The 23,696-nt window shown below is 34.2% G+C and overlaps 1 protein-coding gene across 16 annotated transcripts in view; it reads left to right on the top strand.

Moving 5' to 3' along the window:
- The window catches only part of RBM26 (RNA binding motif protein 26), an 87,756-nt gene that overhangs the window by 25,302 nt on the left and 38,758 nt on the right, over positions 1-23,696 (top strand). For 3 of the 16 annotated variants that reach the window (XR_011506616.1, XM_044779835.2, XM_014862932.3), the window contains exons 2-14: positions 2,447-2,565; positions 3,204-3,340; positions 6,279-6,367; positions 7,031-7,248; positions 8,946-9,206; positions 9,969-10,208; positions 10,632-10,802; positions 11,147-11,302; positions 16,643-16,754; positions 17,854-18,013; positions 20,330-20,494; positions 21,457-21,588; positions 22,820-22,891. Coding sequence is in view for 15 of the 16 variants with exons in the window: in XM_044779835.2 (XP_044635770.1) it covers positions 2,447-2,565; positions 3,204-3,340; positions 6,279-6,367; positions 7,031-7,248; positions 8,946-9,206; positions 9,969-10,208; positions 10,632-10,802; positions 11,147-11,302; positions 16,643-16,754; positions 17,854-18,013; positions 20,330-20,494; positions 21,457-21,588; positions 22,820-22,891 (2,032 nt within the window). In the remaining variant the exon portion in view is untranslated. The remainder of the gene's footprint in view (positions 1-2,446; positions 2,566-3,203; positions 3,341-6,278; positions 6,368-7,030; positions 7,249-8,945; positions 9,207-9,968; positions 10,209-10,631; positions 10,803-11,146; positions 11,303-16,642; positions 16,755-17,853; positions 18,014-20,329; positions 20,495-21,456; positions 21,589-22,819; positions 22,892-23,696) is intronic. The other 13 variants (XM_070520031.1, XM_014862930.3, XM_014862929.3 and 10 more) reach the window with 13 other exon arrangements.

Genomic DNA, 23,696 nt, shown 5'->3' with positions numbered 1-23,696 from the left:
TTCGTAGTCATCTCTCCCTATTATGACTCCCTAATATTTTTCTTCGTCCTTTTTTAAAGTTGTGATTGTTCAGCCTTTTTTGTGTCCTCAGTATCCTTAGAAACCTAACTGAGCATCATTTATATTATTGGCACGAAACTAAGCTATTGTTTTATGCCAGCAAGCTAGAAAATTAAATGTAAGCTGGGAGGTTGATTCTAGGTTGGGATTTTGCCAAGCTCGTGATATAGAATAGTGGAAGGAAAGTGAGGCAGATATGGTTGAGGAGGAGTTTAGAGGTCCCTTGAAATAATAGACTTTGAAAATTAGTACAGGAGGAGGTAAGTTAGAGGAACTGTGCCTTGGACAGCAACTAAGGATATAGGGAGGTGGAGGCATTGTGGGGGGTTTTTACTAGGAGTCATTGGATGGATAGGGAGTTGGTGGTTGTGACAAAGTATAGCAATAAGTAAATTGGAGGTTTGGGTTTTTGGGCAGCTCATTGTAAGAGGGAATCTACTGTAGTGGTTAAGAGTGTGAACTTTGGAGTAAGACATTTAAATTTAACCTTGTTTCTTTTGCTAACTTCCGCATAGACTTGGGCAGTTACCTTAGCTTTTTTTCTGAGCCTCAATTTCTTCCTCAGTATATGAGAGCTAAATATAGTATGTAAAGTATGGAGTGCAGTTTGGCTCAAACTAGGTGTTCAGTAAATGTTAGTGATTAGCTTTTGCTATCATTTTATTGTTACTTACCCTAACTTGTAAAATGATCTTTAAATAGGTAACAATTTTAGTTTAGATGAACAACAATTAGCTGGTTTTTTGAATTGGGTGGACATAGTTCAGGCACTGGAAACTTTTTCTCTGACCCTGTTCCTCCTTCACTTAGTTCCCACTCCCCCCAACAAGAAACCATAGTTATTTGTTTATACTTCCACATATTTATTATTCAAATGTAAGCAAATCCAAATATATAATTTCTCCTTTTTCCCCACAGAAATGGTAACCTGCTATACTATTTTTTCTCTACATTTTTAAACTTAATATGAACATTTCTCCATGATATGAAAACTTCCTTACTTTTTTTGTGTCTTTTTGCTGTATAGATTTAGTATAATTTCTTTTTCCAGTCCTCTGTAAATGGATGTTTGCACATTTTTGATTTTAAATCAGTTGTGACAATGAATAACTTGTATACGTGTCATTTAGGACATGTAAGTATATCTGTAAAGTAAATTCATAGAAAGTAGAATTGCTGGGTGGGTTGCACTTGTGACCTTGATACTGCCATACCCTAGGGGCTGCCAGTTTACTCGCAGCAGCCACAATATATGAAAACTGCTTGTTTCCCCGTAGTCTTATCTCCAGGATTTATTTTCATATTCTTAGATTTTTCCAACTTTATAACCTAAAAATTATATTTCAATATAGCTGAAGTTTGAATTTCTCTTATGGGTGAGATTGTCATTTTTCTCATCTCTGAGTCATTTTTCTTTCTTTTTTTGATTAGTATCTTTTCATACCCTTTGTCTTTTTTCCTCTTATGCTGTTGGTCTTATTAATGGGTAGAAAATCTGTGTATTAGGAAATTCTCCTTTTGTGATGGGTTAAACTGCTTGAGCTTTTTTCTCATTTGTCTTTGGACTTTTTCATTCTAAAATTTTTGCTTTTTTTGTGTTGTCAGATTACTCTTGCTGTATATGGATTTTCTGTCATAATTCAAAAAGTCTTCGTTACTCTAGAGATATAAAATAACTCTTTCTTGTTTTGCCTCTAATACTTTAATGGCTTCATGTTTTTACAATTTTATATTTATTGTGATATACAGAATAAGTTGCAGATGCAATTTAGTTTTTTAAAAGATAACTACCAATATCTCAATATCAGTATCATTTATTACCCAGTTTATGTCTTCCTCAATGATTTGGATTCCACTTTTATAAATTCTAAATTTCTATGTATATTTAGGTCTATTTCTTGACTTTCTTTTCTGTTGTTAATATACTGTGTGGTGTGTTTTCAAATTTTCCTTTATTGCCCTTTCTCTCAGGGTTTTACTGGCTATGATTTGTCTAGTTCTGGAGGGAAAAAAGCCTTTTGGTATTTTATTGGTATTTGGTATTTATTAGTATTACTACACTAATTATATAAGTTTTTTGATGTGTTGATATTATTTATAATTTGTTATGACTTCCATTTTTAATAAAAAAGCCTACTGAGCTTGTAATACATATTAGTATATATTTGGGAAGATACTGAATGATGATTACATATACTGTGTAAAGTATATTAATGTAAGAGAGAAGAACTTATATTTCTTCATTGCCTTCCATGAGCCAGGTGCTTTTTACATATATTAACTCGCTTAACTATTTATCATACCAACTAAATCAATTTGTAGCTGGAATTTGCAGAATGTGCAATTGTTTATGGCTAAATTTCCTTCAACGTTGTTTTTTTTTCAGCTGTGATGCAGATCCATCAGCCCTAGCAAAATATGTTCTCGCTTTGGTAAAGAAAGACAAAAGTGAAAAAGAGTTAAAGGCATTATGTATTGATCAACTGGATGTATTTCTTCAAAAAGGTAAGATCTTTGGTTTAAAAATACTACTTTATTTTAATTAGTTATTTAAAATAAGATTGTCTACAGCATATTAAAGGAACTCAGTAAGAGACAGGCTCTAATTGTAACAAAGTTGAACAAACAGTATTATCACTGGGTATATCCATAGCTTATTTATAATGGAAGCTTTTTCTATCATTAATGTCCTTACACTCTTTCTTAAACCATGCTGATGTTTTTTCTTAAGAGAGTAAGAAAATGACTGAATGCATGTTTATTTAAAGCTAGAACTGTTTGGGAAACTACTTTGAATGTTGTCTGACACAGTGCTTCTCAACTTTTTTTACTTTGCCAACATGTGGATAATGATAGTATTTGTAATTGGCACACTGAGGGAGTACATGGAGACTAGTTATGGCTAGAAGTAACTAGACTAGAGGCTCTGGCTGTTCTGTTCCCTAACACCCTAAAATTGAGTGGATCAGTATTACCATAAGACTTGTGCCATGGCATACTGGTTAGGAAGCAATTGGTAATATAACTTCCAGATTTGTAAAAGTAAAGGTATATTTCATCATATAGAAGTCTGATGTGTAGAAGTGGAGAATTAGTATCTTAGCAAAAGTCTTTTGATCTATGGTTTTTGGTTTTATTTTTAGAGACACAGATATTCGTGGAAAAACTTTTCGATGCTGTGAATACAAAGAGTTATCTACCTCCCCCAGAGCAGCCATCATCAGGAAGCTTAAAGGTAGAGTTTTTTCAGCACCAAGAAAAAGATATAAAAAAAGAAGAGGTAAGGATTTGTGATAAACCTTACATGTTCTTTAAAAACATATAAGGAATAATTAAACTGATTTTATTTTCTGTAACTGTTTGGAGTCCTCAAGTCCATGCCCAGGTTTGATGATTTCACCAGGAGCACTCACAGGACTCAGCATATAGTTGTACTCATGGCTGTGATTTCTTACAGCAGAAGGATACAAAGCAAAATCAGCAAAAGGAAAAAAGCACGTGGTGTGAAGTCTAGGAGAAAACAGGCATAAGCTTCCAGAGACCCCTCCCAATAGAATCACACAGGAGGCTCTTAACAAGTAGTGACAACATGTGTGAACCAGGGAAGCTGGTTAGAGACTCAGTGCCCAGGGTTTTTATTTAAGGCTGGTCACATAGATACCTTCTACATAGTATGTACCAAATTTCCAGATTCCCAGGAGGAAAGCAGATGTTTAGCCTAAACCATATTGTTTACTTAAACAGTTCAGGCATAGCAAGCTATTATTATCAGGGAATGAGGGGAACCCTCCAGAAATCAAAATTTGCAGACACCAGCAAACAGCCTACCTTGCAAGCAGGACTTTCTAAGGATAACAGTCTCAGGCTTGCTTTTAACTCTTTTCTGCACAGTATCTTATAGCTATAGACTCTGATTATCTCTGTTCTATGAAAATAATTAGATTGACAGTAGATCTGTTTGCTTTTGTCCTATATGCATTTTGTGAGAAACTATTTTTAAGGTAGTCAAATAAAAGGACCTTCACAGGGCAATGGGAATGACTTCATACTTTTAAGAGGTTTTGAAGTTTTTACCTTTTATACAAAATTACCATTCTTGTTTCATAATCATATGATAATTCAGATGTCCTCAATTTGATGTTTAAAGATTGTAATTCCAGCAAAAATGTTGACAGTATAGCTATTATATTTCTGTGGTTAGCCTAGCTTTAAGTCAGATAAATCTTGGTTAAAATTTTGGCCTTACCAGACCGTTTTGTGACCTTGAAAACATTAGTTTTCTGAGCCTTAGTTTACTCAGCTGTGAAATGGAAATATTATAGAGTTGTTGTGAGGAATAGTCAAATAATGTCTGTAAAGCACTTGGCAGAGTGTGTGGCACATAGTAGGTTCTCAAAAATTGGTAGTAGTTGTTACTGTTGAGAGATTGTTATGTGGTGGGAGATGTGGTTGTGGTTGTGACCTTTTTTTTTTTTCCCTCATACTATTTTTTTTCCTGATTATATAAGTGATACATATGTATTATGTAACTATGTATACATATATAGTATTATATAATAATTCCCAAATGCATTTTTTAAAATGTATTTTTCTCTCTGTATATCTGAACACATGCACATGAATATGTGTATAGTTACACATACACGTAAAACACTCCCATCCTGTCTATCTGTAGGGAAAGACCAGAAATAAGTTTATAACAGTGCATATTTCATACCTAACAGTATAGAGATTCTGTTAGTAAAGCAGAAAGGGGTGACGGTTATTGTTTTGGTAACTGCTTATGCTCCATAGAGACATACAAAGTTTTAAGTTATGCCCACTGATGGAAGTTTGGGTTGGTTCCAGATTTTTGCTATTACAAATTATATTTTAATTCTAAAAAATCTTTAGTAAATCATGAGCTCTTGGTTTGAGAAGCAGTAAGAAGTCTTACCCCCAAATGAGTTAGTGGTGAAGGCTTAGTCTTAGATCTGTTAATATAATGTTTCACCAGTTTTCTTGACCAATTGTGAAGGATATTTAGCCCTGATCTTTTGGAAGTGTCGAAGTGTCAGATGACGGTTGGGATTTAAAATGCTGTGGGTGTGTAAAAGTTCCCAGTTGGGTATATGCTATGGAATATGTTGATCTGTTAACAGAAATTACTTGCAAGAGTGCATTGAGGCGGATAGGAGAGAAAAAGTCCATCAGAAAGGTCTTATTTGTACCCAGATTTTTTTGGCAGGGGGGATGAAGTGGGTGAGAAGAGGAGAAGAAAAGTATTTACAAGAAGAAAAAAGCAAACAGTTAAAAGAAGGCTTTTAAGCTCGGTTCCTCAGAGTTTGGTCTTTTGATAGGATTTCCATTTACTTTATAATCCAATGTGGGTCACTTGACACTGAGAGGCTCTTACCCAAAGGGATGCTGGAACAACTGGTATAAACTGGGATGTATTTATACTGTACTTGGACTACTTGCGTCGGGATATCTTAGAGTTCTTACTAAAACTGCAAAATCTTGAGCCCTATCTTATTTACAGAGACCACATGTTCATTATTTCCTGAATTTGTTTGTCTTCTAAATCCTTTTTTTCTAGTAACACCTATTAATGTCCTATGAAACCAGTGTTTCATAGCGTGGAAGAGTCTGGCTAAGAAATTGGTCAAGGGAATCAAAGGAATATTTTCCAGGGCTGCTTTCTATTAATTATGTAGTATGAATGGAGGCCCCTCCTAGGAAAGAGGAATATATGGCTGCCATAGTACTATGAGAAACTGGAGAACTATTTGACCTTGTATGTTGTTTTCTCAGATGTTCTCTTTTTCTATGACTTGGTTGGTTTTAATGCGTTCTTCTATATTCCCTAATATGATTGGTGCCAGACCAAATCCGTGAAACCAAAACTTGAATGTATGTTGGACTTCTGAAGGAAGAAATTAAAATTGGCTTTCCACTAATTATGTTAAAATGAGGACACTTGCTGAAAATGTTTTCTCACCACTGTTATCTTAAGATAAGCATTTATGAGTTTTTTTACCGTTTAACTTTGAGCAAGCCTGTTTTTTATGGTTAAATTAAAAGATTATACTTGGAAGAGAAATTTATTTTGTTTGAATGCTTTTAGAAGAAAACCGTTTTACTTCTATGTTTTAATATCAATAAAGTCACTGAAATACTAGTAACATGGCGAGGAATAACTGTTGCTAAACTTATACACTCTTTTCTTTGTATATCAGATCACGAAGGAGGAAGAGCGAGAGAAGAAGTTTTCTAGAAGGCTAAATCACAGTCCTCCCCAGTCAAGCTCTCGATACAGAGAAAATAGGTGATTGATTCATTGATCCACGTTCAGTGTTTAGACATTGGCTATCTTTTATTAGGAGTGTTTAGACTTGATTATCCTTGTATAGGAGCAAGTAATACCTACACTTTTATTGGTCTAGGAAAGTGTAACTCAGTCCTTTTCTACCAAGAGTATGTAGGTTAAATTTGTAGGTCCTGGAAGTGAGATTTAGAACAGTGCTTGGCATATATTAGTTATTGTTATTACTTGTATTCCTAACTTCAAATTCCAGTGAAATCGTACTGTGAGACCTTTTTTGCCCAGTTTCCCATTAATAATAAATTATTTTTCCCACTAAGGCTTCAAAAGCATTTACGTGCAATGCATGTGATACCTGTCTATAAGTATGAAACTGTATGTACAAGACAATATATGTTGTAAGACATATGTACAGATGCTTAAATGTATAGGTGCCTTTGTGTATAAGACTGAGGATTAAGACTTTAAGAGTTTTTTTCTTTAAAGGGATTTTAGAGTACTTAAACAGAGCGTTCCATTTTTCAGTTGAGTTTCCTATATTTGTAATCTGATGGTGGCATAAAGAATCATGATGTTACAAGAATTAAATATGACTTTTGCATTTAATTAGGGTTTTTCCTGTATCCTCTTAATTATTTATATATAAGTGATCATATATTTCTTTAGAAGTCGTGATGAGAGGAAAAAAGATGATCGTTCTCGCAAAAGAGATTATGATCGAAACCCTCCTCGAAGAGATTCATACAGAGACCGGTACAATAGAAGACGAGGGCGAAGTCGCAGTTACAGCAGGAGTCGGAGTCGAAGTTGGAGTAAAGAGAGGCTTCGTGACAGGGATAGGGATAGAAGCAGGACTAGAAGCAGAAGCAGAACACGAAGCAGGGGTAAATAATCCATATATATGTATATTTTGGTTGGCATTCTTTTATTATGAAAAAACTCATTTGTGAGTTTAAAAAATTATTTTAATTTTATCAATGTTGTCTTCGTTTTTTCTATTTTCATGTACTTTGTGGTCCAAGAAAATGCTTTTTAAAAATTTCTTTAAAAAATTTTATTTCATGCAAATTAAAACACAATGAATTACCACTGTACACCCATCAAAATGGCTAAAATTTAAAAGACTGACTTTATCCAGTGTTGGTGAGGATGAAGCTAAACTGGAACTCTTTGGAAAACACTTTGACAGTATCTTGAAAATGTCAAACCAAGTGACTCAGCCATTCCACTCCTAGGTATTTACCTAAGAGAAGTGGAAGTGTATTTCCACACAAACAAAGACTTGTACGCAAATGATCATGGCAGCTTCGTTTGTACTAGCCAAAAACTAGAAACAACCCAAATGTCTATCAGTAGGTGAATGGATAAACAAATTGTGGTGTACCCATACAATGGATAAAAAGGGAAGAACTTTAATCCATGCAACAGAATAAATGAATCTCAGAATAATTATGCTGAGAGAAAGAAGCCAGACAAAAAAGAGTATATATGTATATAAAATTTTAGAAAATGCGAACTAATCTATGATGACAGAAAACAAATCAGTGGTTGCCTGGGATGGATTATAAAGGGGAACAAAGATACTTTTGGGGGTAATGAGTATGTACAGTATGTACATTATTTTGATTGTGATGTTTGGTTTCACAGTTGTATATGTAGATCAAAATTCATTAAATTGTATACTTTAAATATGATCAGTATATTATATATCAGTTATACCTCAGAACTGTGAAAAGTTAAAAATTTTCATTTCAGATGTGTATATTTGTAAGAGCATATCATTTCCATCATGTATAATTTTTCTTCCACTATGTGTTATTGAAAGGAAGATATTGCAGGCAGTAAAGCAGCTAAAACAGCTTTGAGTAAAACACCTTTACTAAAGCTTAGATTTTTACTACCCTTACAGCCTTTGGTGTACAGTCACCTTTAGCCTTTAGGAAATAATATTTATGGCCTTTGTATAAGCCCTGTACTTCTATTACTCTTAGAGATTTTCCCCCTGTGATCTAAGTGTACTAGGCCTCTCTGCCCATTGCTTCACTTAACTAATCTCCTTAATACCTTTTCTCTTCCCTTGGGACTGTATACAGCCCATTTAATTTTATTGTTCGTGTTTAATATGAACTCCTTTTTCTTCCTCTTTGCTCATCCATTCTCATCTTTAACAAGTAGTGTTCGCTATAAAAAGCCATGCTGGGATTTTTAGATGGATAACCACTAAAAATATTTATCACAGAAAAAATAACCGTACTTTTATTAAATATTTTGTTTTGTGGGCTGAAGTTATGTATACTAACATTGTAATGAAGAAAATAAAAAATCTCTTCCATAAACAGAACTTCAAGAAAAAACTCATTACAGCAACTTTATGTGTGATTTTATAGTTTGGGTCATATTGAAAAGAAATAGTTTATCTTGAAATATTGTGTATTCATTGATTAGTTTTTAGAAGCAAAGGTAGATTGTGTAAAATTTGAACATTTTCTCTGTTTAGTAAAAATATCACTATTTCTTAGATCTGGGACATGGTTGTTTTTAATAGAGTGTAGTTTTATAAGTCATTTATATTTTGTTGCAGAAAGGGATCTGGTAAAACCTAAATACGACCTGGATCGAACAGATCCATTAGAAAACAATTATACTCCAGTCTCTTCGGTACCTAATATTTCATCTGGCCACTACCCTGTACCTACTTTGAGCAGCACTATTACAGTAATTGCTCCTACTCATCATGGTAATAACACTACCGAAAGTTGGTCTGAATTTCATGAAGACCAAGTGGACCATAATTCATATGTAAGACCACCGATGCCAAAGAAACGCTGTAGAGACTATGATGGTAAGTCTTTCAACTCTTTCATGAAGTATCGAATTAATATTTCCAGCTGACTAAATTCTGTAAATTTAGGTTGCACACAGTTATTCAAAGACTTAACCTATTGGAAATAGTGGGAAATTAGTCTTAAGCACTTCATGAATTCCTCAATATTATTGAAACCTTTGTTAGTCACCACTGACTATGGAATAGCAATTTAAAGATAGTGTTTATTTTCATTTAAGTCTTAATATATACTGAACAAGAGTAATATCTACTGAGTTATTTATCAGGCAATCTTCTATTGAAACATTATTGACAAAACTCAATTCTTTAGAAACAAATGGTTTTTATTGGCATGGAAGTGGAACCTAGAAATGTGAATATCACCTATGTAAAAATTTTATAAATGAATTGAAGACTCTTAGGGTTTGCTGTAAAAAATTTGGAGATTGTATTAAAGCTGTAGTTGTAATATACTTAAAGTTTTAAGTGAGAGATTTAAATGAAAGAAATTTCTAATGACAAAAATACATATAAGTTTTATATCATGTTGCTAGCTAGATGTACTCATTTTAATTTGGTGGGTTTTTTTAGTGTGTAAATTAGATACATTGTCACTTGATAAATATTTTATATTACTGGAAATTAGATAGCTCTTGTCATATAGTTAATTATACTTGCCCAATATTTAAAATATTCCTGTTTTTAAATATCTTTCGTTGACATCGAAAATTAATATGTATAGCACTTTTCATATTTGTTTCTAACTATTCTTCCTCACAGAAAAGGGTTTCTGTATGAGAGGAGACATGTGCCCTTTTGATCATGGAAGTGACCCAGTAGTTGTAGAAGATGTGAATCTTCCTGGTATGCTGCCTTTCCCAGCACAGCCTCCTGTTGTTGAAGGACCACCTCCTCCTGGGCTTCCCCCACCTCCACCAATTCTTACACCTCCACCTGTGAATCTGAGACCCCCAGTGCCTCCGCCAGGCCCATTACCACCCAGTCTGCCACCTGTCACAGGTAAGTAAATATTTTTGTTTGCTTGTACGTAGTATCTACCTATTCATAGTCTTTTTAAAAAATTAATACATTGATGCTTGCTTTTGTTAAAAGTATCTAAAGTAATCCTATAAATGCCTGCTAGAAACTAAGAGCAAGATACTTGCATTTGGAATTTGCCCCCACTTTGCAGGCTATGTCAAATCTATGGTTTACTATGGTTTGGAGTGGCCCTGAATTATGCACGTCCTTGATGAATCCCAGCTGCCTGTAGTTCTTTATAGCTTAAGTAAGACAAACCTGTTTTGGAATACATTAAAAAGATATTTTTCCCTAGGAAACTAATATAGTTATAAGAGCTTGGTGTTTGTAGATATTGTAGTTTGATAAATGAGAACATCATGCTTGAATGTACAATAACTTATTTTATTTGTTTGCTTTCAGATGATATTTCTTATTCTTTGGTTTTGACAGGACCACCACCTCCTCTTCCTCCTTTGCAGCCATCTGGCATGGATGCTCCCCCAAACTCTGCAACCAGTTCTGTTCCCACTGTAGTAACAACTGGCATTCATCACCAGCCTCCTCCTGCTCCACCCTCTCTTTTTACTGCAGGTGCAGTTTTGGCCCTCTCTGTATTCATAATATAATGTAGTTTTAGAGAAGAGTTTTAGATGAGGAATTTAAAAATGTCTACAGAATGAATTGCTCTATCAGGTCTTTTTTTCTCACTAAAATTATATAGAATAAAATGTAGACATGATGAATGTACATTAAGTAGAAGTCCTAGTTACAATTTTTTAAAAAGTAAGTTATATTTTCTTTTTATTGACATTTTTATTGTAAAACTAAATTTTTAATACATATAAAACATTATTTAATAATATATTAGTTTACTTTTTCTGTTATCAATATAAAAAATTACCAAATGGAGTTTTATAATTGTTTTTTAATTACAGTTTTTGTATTACCAGATACATATGACACAGATGGCTACAATCCTGAAGCCCCAAGCATAACAAACACTTCAAGACCTATGTATAGACACAGAGTGCATGCACAAAGGCCTAACTTGATAGGACTAACATCAGGGGATATGGATTTGCCACCCAGAGGTACTATGATTAATCTTCTCTTATCATTTTCATAACATCAACAGTGGCAAAACATCTGTAAAGAACAATTGGTTCTGTGTTTATTGGGGTTGTGTAAGGGATGATGATTATGTTTATTCCTTGGATCCTTTGTCTCCTATGAGAGAAAAGGTAATGTGTGGTTCCCTGTTTGTGGTATTGGTGACACTTTATTCTACCATCCAAGGGAAGGAAATTTCCCAGAAGTACTTATTTTTTTAAGGTAGCTTTTTGGGGGTGTTTTCTATCATTGCAGTCTTAATTGGTTCATTTAAACTCTTGAGAGGAATACTTTAATTCCTAAAGGTAGATTCTTTTGTAGTTTGGATAATAAAATTAGCTGTACAAACTGGTGCTTAAGATGTATTTTACCCTTATTTACTGTTGACATGTTAGAATTTGATATTGGTTTGCTTATAATAAAAGAATTATATTTTAGGAAGTGACTCATTAGCTTATAAAATTTTCTTAAGGAGACAGACTTGATAAAATTTCTAAACGGAAGAAGATAGAGTTTAGACTGATACAGTTACAAGCTAGGGCAGTAAAAGTGCTATACTAGAGGTGCAAACTGATATGAAGGTTCAGAGGAGGGAGAGAGTTCACATTAATTTGAAGGATGGAGCATTTGATACAGGGAAGTGAAGGACTGTCAGACACAACAGAAAATATTATGTAGGCCAACCAATAAAAATATATCTTTTTCCCTAACTACTTCAACTTAGAAATCTCATTTCTTTTCAATCTTTCCTTGCTGTCTTTTTTCCCTAGTAAAAAAACAAAATGCCTCATCAGTCGTGAATAAAAACCCAACTTATTTAAATAAGTAACAGTCAATACCTAATGTGGTTTAGTAACCTGTGATTACTTACACTTTGCATTTTTTAATTTGTTCATTGGAAACTCAGATTCTGAGCGTCTACCTTGAGTGTTCCAAAAACTTTTTTGTGATGGAGGTATAAGGGATATTTTAATTTATGTTCAGTTTAATTTATATTCTCTTTGAGATCACAGAATAGCATTTCATGTGGATGCCCTCTCTTCCCCATGTCTTTTAAATTCTTCTTGAGGCATTCTAATAACTATCATTAATAGCAACAACAGGAAAAAGACTTTTTAACAGTTTCTATGTAAGGGATATAAGAGTGCTTGTAATTGAAAAGTAGCCATTTCACGTTGTGGCTCTTCATGGTGTTTACTTATCCTCCAAGTCTCCTGCCTGGCTAGTTCAGAGAATGATACCTCGGCCTTCTTTGAGTCACTATTGAACAATTTTTTTCATCTTGCCAATGCTCCTTGCTTTTACTGGAACCTCCCACATCGTCATCTCTTTCTTACCTTGCTGCTTTGGAGTGGCATAAATATATAAATATATGCCACTAGAGATCAGTATTTATTAGACCCATTCCAATGTCAGAGCAATTTTTTGTTGGTGATCAAGAGAAGGAATAAGAATCAAACCCCTTGCATATAAATCTTACCATGTAGAACTTGGGGTTATAGTAATTTCAGCTCCACAGGGATGTAGTTACAAGTTACCGGAAGTGGCTCTATTGAGAGAGAAATGTTTTGTATGCCTGCTTAGGGATTTGAGTGCTTTTTCACATAGAATCATTGTGCATAGTGATTATTTTAGTATTGTTCTTTAGATACATCATTTACTATTTTTGTGATCTGGTTTAGGAATATATTCTCCATTAATAACATTGTTTTCATGTAGCAGACAACAGATTTGGCAACCCATTTAAATTGAGGATTACGTATACTTGTATTACCTTATCTTTTGTCAGTCCTCCTCCCCACAAAATGTTCTCATCTATTGCTCATTTGGTTTGAAATCTACTGTCCTCTATTGTGACAGAAACATAATTAAAAAGTTATAATATTCATTATATAATTATTATACATTTCTAATAGCCTATGGATAGCCTTAATTTAAATTTGCCATAGACTATCATGTGATAATTGTAATTTTATGTTTCATACTTTAAACTTGATGGAGAATTATCATTTCATATTAAACATATGAACAAAATTTAGGTACTTTGGTGCCTTGGAATTACTAATATAAAAGTGACCTAGAGGCCCTGATAATTGTTCTTTCCATATTTCTAAGGAGGTGGGAAACTTGATAGATACTCCCTTGATTGGCTATAGGTAGGAAGTAGTTTTCCATTTGCTGTCAGCAAAACCAGTGGTGAAAATTTTAAGCAGAAAAATAATTTACTAAAAGGATATTCGGAGAAAAACGTAGTACATATAACTAATAGACACATTTGCTAATTGTATACCAAGAGGAACTTGCTTTTGTGTATTTAACACTTCGTTTTGGAAAAAATAACAATGAAAGAGAATCTGAGAGAATACAGATGAGTTGGAGCAAACACATCACAACTCCCGGGTGGGAAACATACCACTGCCTCTTCTGGTGCACCTTCAGTTAAAGTAAAAAGGAATGTCGGATAGCTCAAAGACTCTCCAAAGGGGCCACTGAACCAGGCTTGGGAGGCAGGAATAAGACCACAAATTCTCTTGCAGAACTGGACAAAGAGACCTCAGTTCACACTGTGAACGTCACCAATACTAGATGCTGGGTGTTTCCACCTGATCTGCTGTGGACATGTAGGATAAGTCAGCCAGAGCACATAGACCCAATAATAACTTTTGAGAAACAGAAAGAACTTTGTGACTGGAACAGAGGAAATAAGGGATGTGGAAGGAGGTGAGAATCCAATTAAAGGCAATTTAAAGAGTTTTAGAAAAGAGATGATAGCTTGGATTAGGGTAGTAACAATGGCAAGTGGAAGTTTTAAATTCAGTGGAAAGAACTGACAACACTTGTAACTTATTGGATTGTGGGACTTAGAATGGTGGTAATAGGGTGAAATCAAAGACAACCACGTTTCTGCTGTGGATAATTGGGCAGATGATGATGATGATTGAGAGGAAGAACAGATTTGGTAGAAAGGTAAATTTAGTTTTGGAAGTGTTTAATTTGTTGTGTTCCTGGGGCATTTGAGTAGAAATGTCCAGTGGGAGATAGGATCTTGAAATCTGAGGTCTATGAGAGACAGCTGGCTAGAAAATACAGCTTTTGGAATCATTAGCCTGTACAACAGTGGTCTTAATCTTTTCTTCTGTGCCATTAGTAATAGTAGGAGATAAAGGGAGATGGAATTGAGGCATACCCAAAGCTGCAAGCCTGACTGGCATAGATTCCAAAAGCCTTCCTTGTGTGTTTCTGATACTCCCCTCTTCCCTTTGAGAATCACTGCAAGTGATGAATGAAGCCATGGCAATGGATGTCTTAGGGAGATTGTGTAGAGTGAGGTTAGAAAGTGCAAGTAAATAACCTGGAGAATGCCAACATTAAAGCAGTGGGCAGAGAAAGGAGACCTTACATAGGGCACTGAGAAAATGAAGCCAAAAAGGCGAAGACAAAAGCAGGTGGTGGGGTGTCCTGAAAATAGAAGGTGACAGTGTTAAATACTTTTGAGAGGTCCACTAAGAGAAGGGCTGAGATATATTCCTAAGCTTCAGCAGCAAGTTAGGGCATCAGTGATTTTAGCATGACCAAGATAAATGCAGTAATGGGAGCAGCTGCCAGTTTTTGGAGGATTAGTGAATGGGTGGGTGTTAAGGAAGCAAAGTTAGCAAGTGTGGACATCTCTGAGGAAGTAGCTGTGAGGTTAGGGAGAGAAGGCTGTAGCTGGAGTGGAAAGTGGTTTTATGAGTTTTCTTTTAAAAATGGAGTAATTTGAGCTTGTTTAAATGTTGAAAGGAAGTGCTGGTTTAGATGAAGAGGTTGAAGATGGAGGAAAGCAGCAGGGCTCTGGGATGTTGATTTTGGTAGCTGTCTATATAGGAAAAATTTATGGCAGGAGCATCTGGAAGCAGCAGCCCAGTTAGGACAGTAGACTAGGCCAAAAGTAGTGCAAGTTTGTACCAAACTTGTCTTAGGGGGAAATGAGAGGAAATACATGCAAGATGAATTGAAGGGATGTGGGCAGAGTCAGAAGTTAAATATGATTGGGAAAGGTGTAGTTTCATGAATAGAAATGTTTAAGAAAGATTTAAAAAGTACATTTAATATGAAGATAGTTTGTCCTTTGTACATAGTGAGTTTTGAGATATCCCTAGGATTTCCAAAAGATGGCCGGAGAAGACCAAGAAGTTAGAAATTGAAGACTGGTCCTTAGAGCAGAGTTCACGTGTGATAGAGCGACAGGTAGGATCTCCTGCATGGAGATCATAGTTGTAGCCATGAGAGAGATTGTGCTGGAACAGATCCTAAGTTCTTTTGTTAGTTAATAGTATTTAGAAATTCTAAGAATAGGATTTGTACAACCAATTTATCCATCTTTAAAAAACAAATTTTAAAATTATATTTTTCTATGTGGACTAAGTTTTGCATGTTTTAAATTTTGGTGTCATTTAGGGATAACAGGTTAAATGAATTAGGTTTGTCATACTCCATCTAAATGTAAAATGTTGATAGTAGCAGATATTTGCAGCTTTTTTGTGCTGTATTTCAATCTTGAATATTTACATTTTTAAATCAAGTATACTTTTATAATGTTAATATGTTGGGGTTTTTTTTTCTTTTTTTGGTGAGGAAGATTGGCTCTGAGCTAATATCCATCACCAGTTTTCCTCTTTTTACCTGAGGAAGATTGTCCCTGAGCTAACATCTGTGCCAGTCTTCCCCTATCTTGCATGTGGGAATGCCGTCACGGCGTGGCTTGATGAGCAGTATGTAGGTCTGTGCCTGGGATCCCAAACCCACAAATCCCGGGCCACCGAAGCTGAATGCACACACTTAACCACTATGCCACTGGGCGAGCCCCAGTTAATATGCTGTTTAAATAAGCAATTCGCTTCAATCACAACTCCAATTCTTAAAGAAAGGGCTTTGGATTAGTGTTAAATTTTGAATCTCTTAGATTGTGCGTATGATTTCAAAACTATGAACTCAAAGCTTCAAGATGATTTATTTGTACTTTTGTTTATTTGTGATGAGGGCGATGGCAAATGGGAACAGTGACATGGATTTTACCCCCCAAAGAAGTGGCCTACAGAGTCATATTTTAATTTGACATGTGAGAATTACTGATTCTTCTTCAGTTAGCTATGAAATGAACTTGAAATAAGTTACAATCCCTTAGATTACTATATTTGAATGTACAGTTATTTCTCTGTCTTCTAGAATATGTATTTGGACAAAAAGCCAGAACTTTGTTTTTTTAAATAGGGATTTACGGAAGTAGCTATGATAAACAGAAAATATTAATCCATGCTTTCTTTTCTTTTCTTTGCAAACAGAAAAGCCTCCTAATAAAAGCAGTATGAGGATAGTAGTGGATTCAGAGTCAAGGAAAAGAACTATTGGTTCTGGGGACCCTGGAGTTCCTACAAAGAAGACTTGGTTTGATAAGTAAGCTGGCAGGGAAAATTGAGGAATTTTATTGTGCGATGATTTTTTACGGTAGTTACAGTATTGTTATGATAGTATAGTATCTTCTTTCAAAATAAAATTTATATTATTCTGTTCTGTAGGCAATCCCCAACTAAAGTGTAAGTTATTTTCTAAAAATTTGTAAGTTAGTTGTTTGATACTTGGAAGGCATTTTCATATAGAAATGGTATGGTGGTGAAAACTATTGTTTTTCCTCCTTCCACCTCCCCCACCTCCAAAAAAACACCACTTAACTTAGAGATGTTGAATACCACCTATATAGTCATGAGCCCATTATTAGGGAAGAAAGTGTGGGTCAGGTCTGGGCGGAGGCTTTAGCACGTGGCAGTTCCCGGAAGAGCTCGAAGACAGTCTTTTGGGAGGACTAGGGGAGGGTGAACAGGCACTGAAGTCAAGGGAGGGCTTCAGACAAAGGGGTGAGTGAGTGGAACGTTAGTGTGTGTGATGATTTATTTATAAATTTGCATGTTTGAGGAGAGACCAGGATCGCACTGTTAGAGCTTTAACATCTATTTAATAATGGATAACTTCTAATTCTGTGTCTGCCTTTAAATCTGTGATTTAAGGCAAGCAGTATAACCTCTCTGGGCCACAGTTCTGTCCTTTTTTCAAGTGTCAAATGTATGGTCTGTAGTTCTGACATTTTTTTTTTTTTTAAGTTGGAAAGAGGTTGAGACAGTCATTCTTTGCTTTTAATCAACATTTTAAACTAGGATACATTCAGTAAGCTAGCTTTTGCAGAAATGAAACAAAGGTTAAATGCAAATTGACTGGAAGAGGGTACTACGACCTTTCCTGCTAAGAATTTTAAGTAGGAGTGGATTGGAAGTAGAAATTACAAATGATATAGAGGAACCCTTAGTTGGCTTCCATGGAAAATGTGAAGACTGCTAATTTGGAAGCTTCATTTTTTGGAAGCAAATTTAAATTTTCTTTATCAACCAGTGATTTCAGTTTAAAAAACATTGAACTTAAATTGTAAAACTTAATTCTTTTGTACTTGATTGAGGTCAGGATTTATAAATGAATGTATTAATTAACTTGGTTTTTATTACAGACCAAATTTTAATAGAACAAACAGCCCAGGCTTCCAGAAAAAGGTTCAGTTTGGAAATGAAAATACTAAACTTGAACTTAGAAAAGTTCCTCCAGAATTAAATAATATCAGCAAACTTAATGAGCATTTTAGTCGATTTGGAACCTTGGTTAACTTACAGGTAAGAGCTATGAAATGATTTTGTTGTCTTCTCTTAATTATTTAGGGACAGATCTTAATGTAGTAAAAAAAATACTTTTATAAAGAAATATGGAAAATTTGGAAAATTGGATATGAAATGAAACTATATTTTAGAAAAACATGTGATTTCAAATAAGTTTTTTACTTTGAAAAGGCAGGAATTTTGATTGATCATGTTATATACTTTTTACTTAATAGAGGTTATCATAAAATTACAGCAAAATTATATAATCACACTGCTAAAATCTAATCTGGTAGTAGTTTTCATTTCCTCACTTTCTCAAAATCATTTCAGCAGAATGCTTCAGTCAGATTTATTTTTGCCACGTCTGTGGTGCCATGCATTTAACAGATACCTTTTGGGCCTAAATACTGTGTAATCCATAATTAGTTTAAACATTTACTTTTTCCTCTGCCACTTTTGAACATCCTTACAGATAAATATTTGTGTAATTTGTACTTAATTTCACCTAAAATTAGATCTTGGCTTGGGTATATGTAATTTGTAAGATTATTTAGTATTGAGCTAACATTATATGACATGTTAAAAGTGTTGAAATAATGTTGGGCTATATTTCTAGTTTGTATGGCATTCTTTTCAACTGAAATAATTATTTCCCTTAATCTGATAAAAATAATAAATTTTAGAGAGTACAGCTTAGGTTTTGGAAACCTAAATATTTTGGAAAATTTTGTTTTCTTGCCATTTAAAAAATATTATTACAAAAGTAGTGGAAGAAAAAAATGCATGCTCACTCTGGGTGGGTAATAGAGATTTACATAGAATTTAAAGAAAACTTGTCCTTTTAGCTCTTTTTCTTCTTCACATTCCTTTGCACATATATCCCCATAATATAATTACATTATTGTTAACAATTTACCATATGTTCTAGATTTTTTGTTTTGTATTTCTGTATCTATCTACTTACCAATCAATCAGTACACAAACTTAAGAATATATGTAGTAAAAAATATGTGGGCCCATAATATATATATGTTACCTAGGTGTTATTTACTTAATCTTGAATATCTCTCTTTTTTTATGGTAATTCAATTTGATCTACCATGTTTAGATCTAGACATAAAGAAGTTCTTAGAATATTCTTTTCCTCACAATTAACTACGCTGGTAATGTTAAATTAAAAAATTTTTCAAAGCTAAGGGGCAAAACATGGTAACTTACTGTTATTTCAATTTACGTTTCCTCAGTTACTAGTGAGGTTGATATCTTTTCATCTCTACTGATCTTTTGCTATATCTGTGTACTACCTGCATTGTTAATTGTAAAATACATGTTTTTAAAAGTCAGTTAAAAACAAACCCTTTAGCTTTATCTAATTAAACATATTGGTGAAATTGATGTTTTAAATTCCAGTGAATAATTATTAAAATGCTACCTAAAATCATCCTTACAGCTAATAGTTATTGAATATTTATTATATACTTTCTCTTCATGAATTATATTTAATTCTTCACACGACAGAGTGGATATTGTTATCTTATTTATGGAAGAGGAAACAGAGGCCCAGAAAGGTTTAATAACTTGCTCATGCTCCAGTGAGAATAGCAGTCAAGCTTTGAGGCAGGCAATTTAATTCAGAGTCTGTGCTGTGAATTCCTATTTTGTATTACTTCACATGACCAGTGGTTTATATGCCACACTTTGGAAAACACTGCTATTATTGAAAGAACAGGAAATTTGAAATAAAAACTTTAGGTATTAAATACTTATTAGTTGTATGGTTCTACAGAATCACATACTTTTTGAATATCAGTTTCCTTGTTTTTAAAATGTGATTGTTGCTTTTATGTAGTCTTTTTTTTTTTCCAGTTTTATCACCCTCTTGAACATATTTTTGTGAGAATTACAAATTTGGAAAATTTTACAGATGGATTTTTCTGTAATTTTTAGTTAGAGATCACATCTTTCAAAGAAGTTTACTGCCTTCTTCTGACTGTGGATCTTGGCTGTGTCTCTCGTTGACACAAGGATTATTTCTCTTAGTATTAATATTGAGGGTAAAAAGTGAGCTATTTTGATTGCTTGTATATGACATTTGTGCAGTGAGCCTTCTCTACTAAGTGTCATGTATAAGAGGCTCCTGTTCCACTCTGAACAGTCCTCAGTTACCATTTTTTCTGGAGTGAAAGCAGGTTATGGTAATAATCTAGATATAAGAAGTGGAAAGATGGACTCTTTCTTGGAAGGACCAATATGTTATTTCTTGAAGAATTTTACTGTATGAAGCAACAGACTTATTTGGAAATTCACTGTTCTTAATATTTTAAATCTTAGGTTGCCTATAATGGTGATCCTGAAGGTGCCCTTATCCAATTTGCAACATATGAAGAAGCAAAGAAAGCAATATCAAGTACAGAAGCAGTGCTGAACAATCGCTTTATTAAGGTTTATTGGCACAGAGAAGGAAGCACCCAGCAGTTGCAAACGACTTCTCCAAAGGTAAGAGAGAATTTTATGTGAAATTAAATGCTGTTCTTAGAAAGCTCTTAGCGTAGTGTTTAAGAACAGAGCCCTTGCAGTCAGGTAGACTTGTTCACATCCTGGCTCTACCATTAGACTTGAGGAAGTTGCTTAACCTCTCTAACTTGTTCTTTCATTTTTTTGTGAGGTTAATCCTTAGTTTAGACACTTATAAGATGATATGTGTAAAGTATGTAAAACAGTCCCTGGTAGATAAGAGACACTCAGTACATGGTAGCTATACATATTGCAGAAACTCAGGCTCTGGATTCATCTTGGAAATTCTTCCCTCCATTCTTCTCTCTCTCTTTTTCTTTTCCTTTTTTTAAATTTTTTTAAATTTTTATTTTTTGCTGGGAAAGATTCACTCTGAGCTAACATCTGTTGCCAGTCTTCCTCTCTCTTTTTTTTCTTCTCCCCAAAGCCCCATACATAGTTGTGTATTTTAGTTGTAAGTCCTTCTAGTTCTATGTGAGTCACCACCACAGCATGGCTACTGACAGATGAGTGGTGTGGTTCCACACCAGGAAGCAAACCCAGGCAGCTGAAGTGGAGCACGCTGAACTTTGACCACTAGGCCATTAGGACTGGCTCTCTTTTTCTCTCTTTGAATCAGTGAAGAATCAATCATGTCATGTTAGATTAGTTACTTATAGAGGTGTATTACAGCCGTTTGTTTCTCGATTTAACTTTCTCCTTTTCAATAGAAAAAAAAAAGATGAGATAATGAAAGTAGACTTTAATTTTGTCCTTTATAACTAAGCTCTTTTATCCAAAGAAGACATCTGTATACATGTGTGAAGAATTTTGGAAGGTGCTTAGTTTGGATTATAAGCTGCACTTTAAAAACTTTGTCTGGACAGTTTATTAACAAAATAACAAAGGTTACTTTCCATGCTCATGAACTAATCAGCTTGTTAACGTTTTTTTCATGTTCTGAGGTAATACAGCCTATAGTTCAGCAGCCCATTTTGCCTGTTGTGAAGCAGTCAGTCAAAGAGAGATTGGGTCCAGTACCTTCAAGTACTGTTGAACCAGCAGAAGCCCAGAGTGCCAGTTCAGACCTTCCTCAGGTAAATGCAAAGTCTTATCATTGCGCCTGTCGCATAATAGGTTCTCAGTAAATTAATTTCCCTTGGTAATTTGAATTATAGTTAATTGTATATTTTTTATACAGAAAAATGATAGTCTATACATATTTGAACCCCACCTGTAAACTTTTTTTTACCATTACCGTAACATTTTCACAGTCTACTTTTCCTATACTATTTGAATCTTAAATTCTTCTCTCTAGTTAATACTTGTTTATGAGAAAGAGTTATCATTCACTTTGTCAAGGGGATATTTTCCAGCAAAACTGCCTGAAAAGTGAGGTTCAGTACCCTAATCTTGTTTTTCTCACCACCTTTCCTTAACTAGGATTCTGTTCCAGAGATAATTATGCAGTAGACTGAACTGAAAATTTTGGGAAGGGGAAGGCTTAAATCATCAGGTTTTAGCATACTTGATATTATAATATTTCAGGTTACTTGTGCAGCTCTCGCAGAACTTTGCATCACTTATTCCTAACTCTCAGATTCTCCATATGTCGTCCCCCTCCCACCCTCTTCCACACTTGTGTGGCAATTTCTTGTTTCTACAGTCTCTGAAACTCAGCTTTCCTTTGTCTCCAGATGTTTTAGCATTTGCTGTGTAAAATAAAGTTAGGATATAGTATCCTACTTAGCTAAGGGATGCCACCTTATTAAGATAGTCTTCTTAGATAATTCGTGAAGAGTAAGATACTGAGATTCTATAAAAACATGCAGAATGTAAAGTGGTTAATTACTAGTTACCAAAAAAAAAGTTCCCAATCCTGTTATCCCAAATCACACCAAGTACAATATATTTGACTATAAAACTAACATACTTTAGGACAGAATGGCTTTTATTTTTAAACTCGAGAAGTAGGCCCATATTTTAATTACTCAAGTCTAATATTTAAAATGTTCAAACTTTCCACTTGTCAACATAGGATTCTTAAGAGTTTAAGGTTCTGTTTCAGTGGAGGGGACTTTAGTAACCACCTGTTTCAAAGCTCATATTTTACATCATAGTTTTTCATGATTGAGTAATATTGCACACTGTTTGTTTTTCCTTACACATTTTCTTTCTCTCTCTCTCTTTGAAAAAGACCCAAGTTTTTGTGATTAACATCAGTACACTTAGAGTCAGTATATGTTAGTAGATTCAGAATGTTCAGAATCCCAACAGTCTTATATATGTTTGGGGAAACACTGAATATGTCCGTTTTAATTTTTTTAGAATGTAACTAAGTTATCTGTGAAGGACAGGTTGGGTTTTGTATCAAAGCCATCTGTTTCAGCAACTGAAAAGGTAAGAAGAATAGCATGATGTGTTTGTCTTGGCTTCATAAATGTTCTCAGGTGGCATCTTAATTTTTTAATTTTTTCATAATTCCAAGCTCTTGCTTCTTAATAGTTTCTGTATCTCTTACTCCTACCTTTTTGCTTTCCATTTGCTGAAAAAGAAAAATATTCGCCTACCTTTTTTTACTTTTTGCATCAGCATTTTTAATACTTGCCTCTCACTGTATTTTTCCATGTGCTCCATTCTTGTTTTTTCTTTTTATTTACTATATTTTCTTTAGAGATATTGTTCTTTTTAATTTGAAAGCCCTGGTAGCCTAATACAAAGGGCCATGAATTAGGAGTTTTACCTCAGTTCAAGCTCTGGCTCTTCACTTACTAACTGCATGACATTGGGCAGTACTCTTAACCTTTCTGAACCTTTTCTTCATCAGTAAAATGGTGATGGTAATATTTGTCTTGCTTGTGGGGTTTTGTGAGGATTAAATAAAATCATTTCTTTGAAAGTGTATTGTAACCTGGAAAGGATGATGTAAATGTAAGTTTTTTATTTACTAATAACAGCTATTGTTTATAGCCTGACAATATGTTTACTCATTTCATTTTTAAATGACGGGGTAAATGCTGATTAAATTAAGATCATTTATGGACCTGTCTTATAGTTCTGTAGATGTGTTATTTTTTGTCTGTTTAGGTATGAGTGATTGCCCTGATCTTTAGTCTTATTTGAGGTATGTGGAATCACAGAAATCAAAAGTAGATAATCTTTCTCATTTCTATGTCCTCACCTTAAAGAAAGGTAAGGCCCAAAT

The sequence above is a fragment of the Equus asinus genome, chromosome 11 (genome assembly GCF_041296235.1).
Source record: "Equus asinus isolate D_3611 breed Donkey chromosome 11, EquAss-T2T_v2, whole genome shotgun sequence".
NCBI lineage: Eukaryota > Metazoa > Chordata > Mammalia > Perissodactyla > Equidae > Equus > Equus asinus.
The sequence above is the reverse complement of the archived record's forward strand: the minus strand, read 5'-3'. Positions and strand labels throughout refer to the sequence as shown.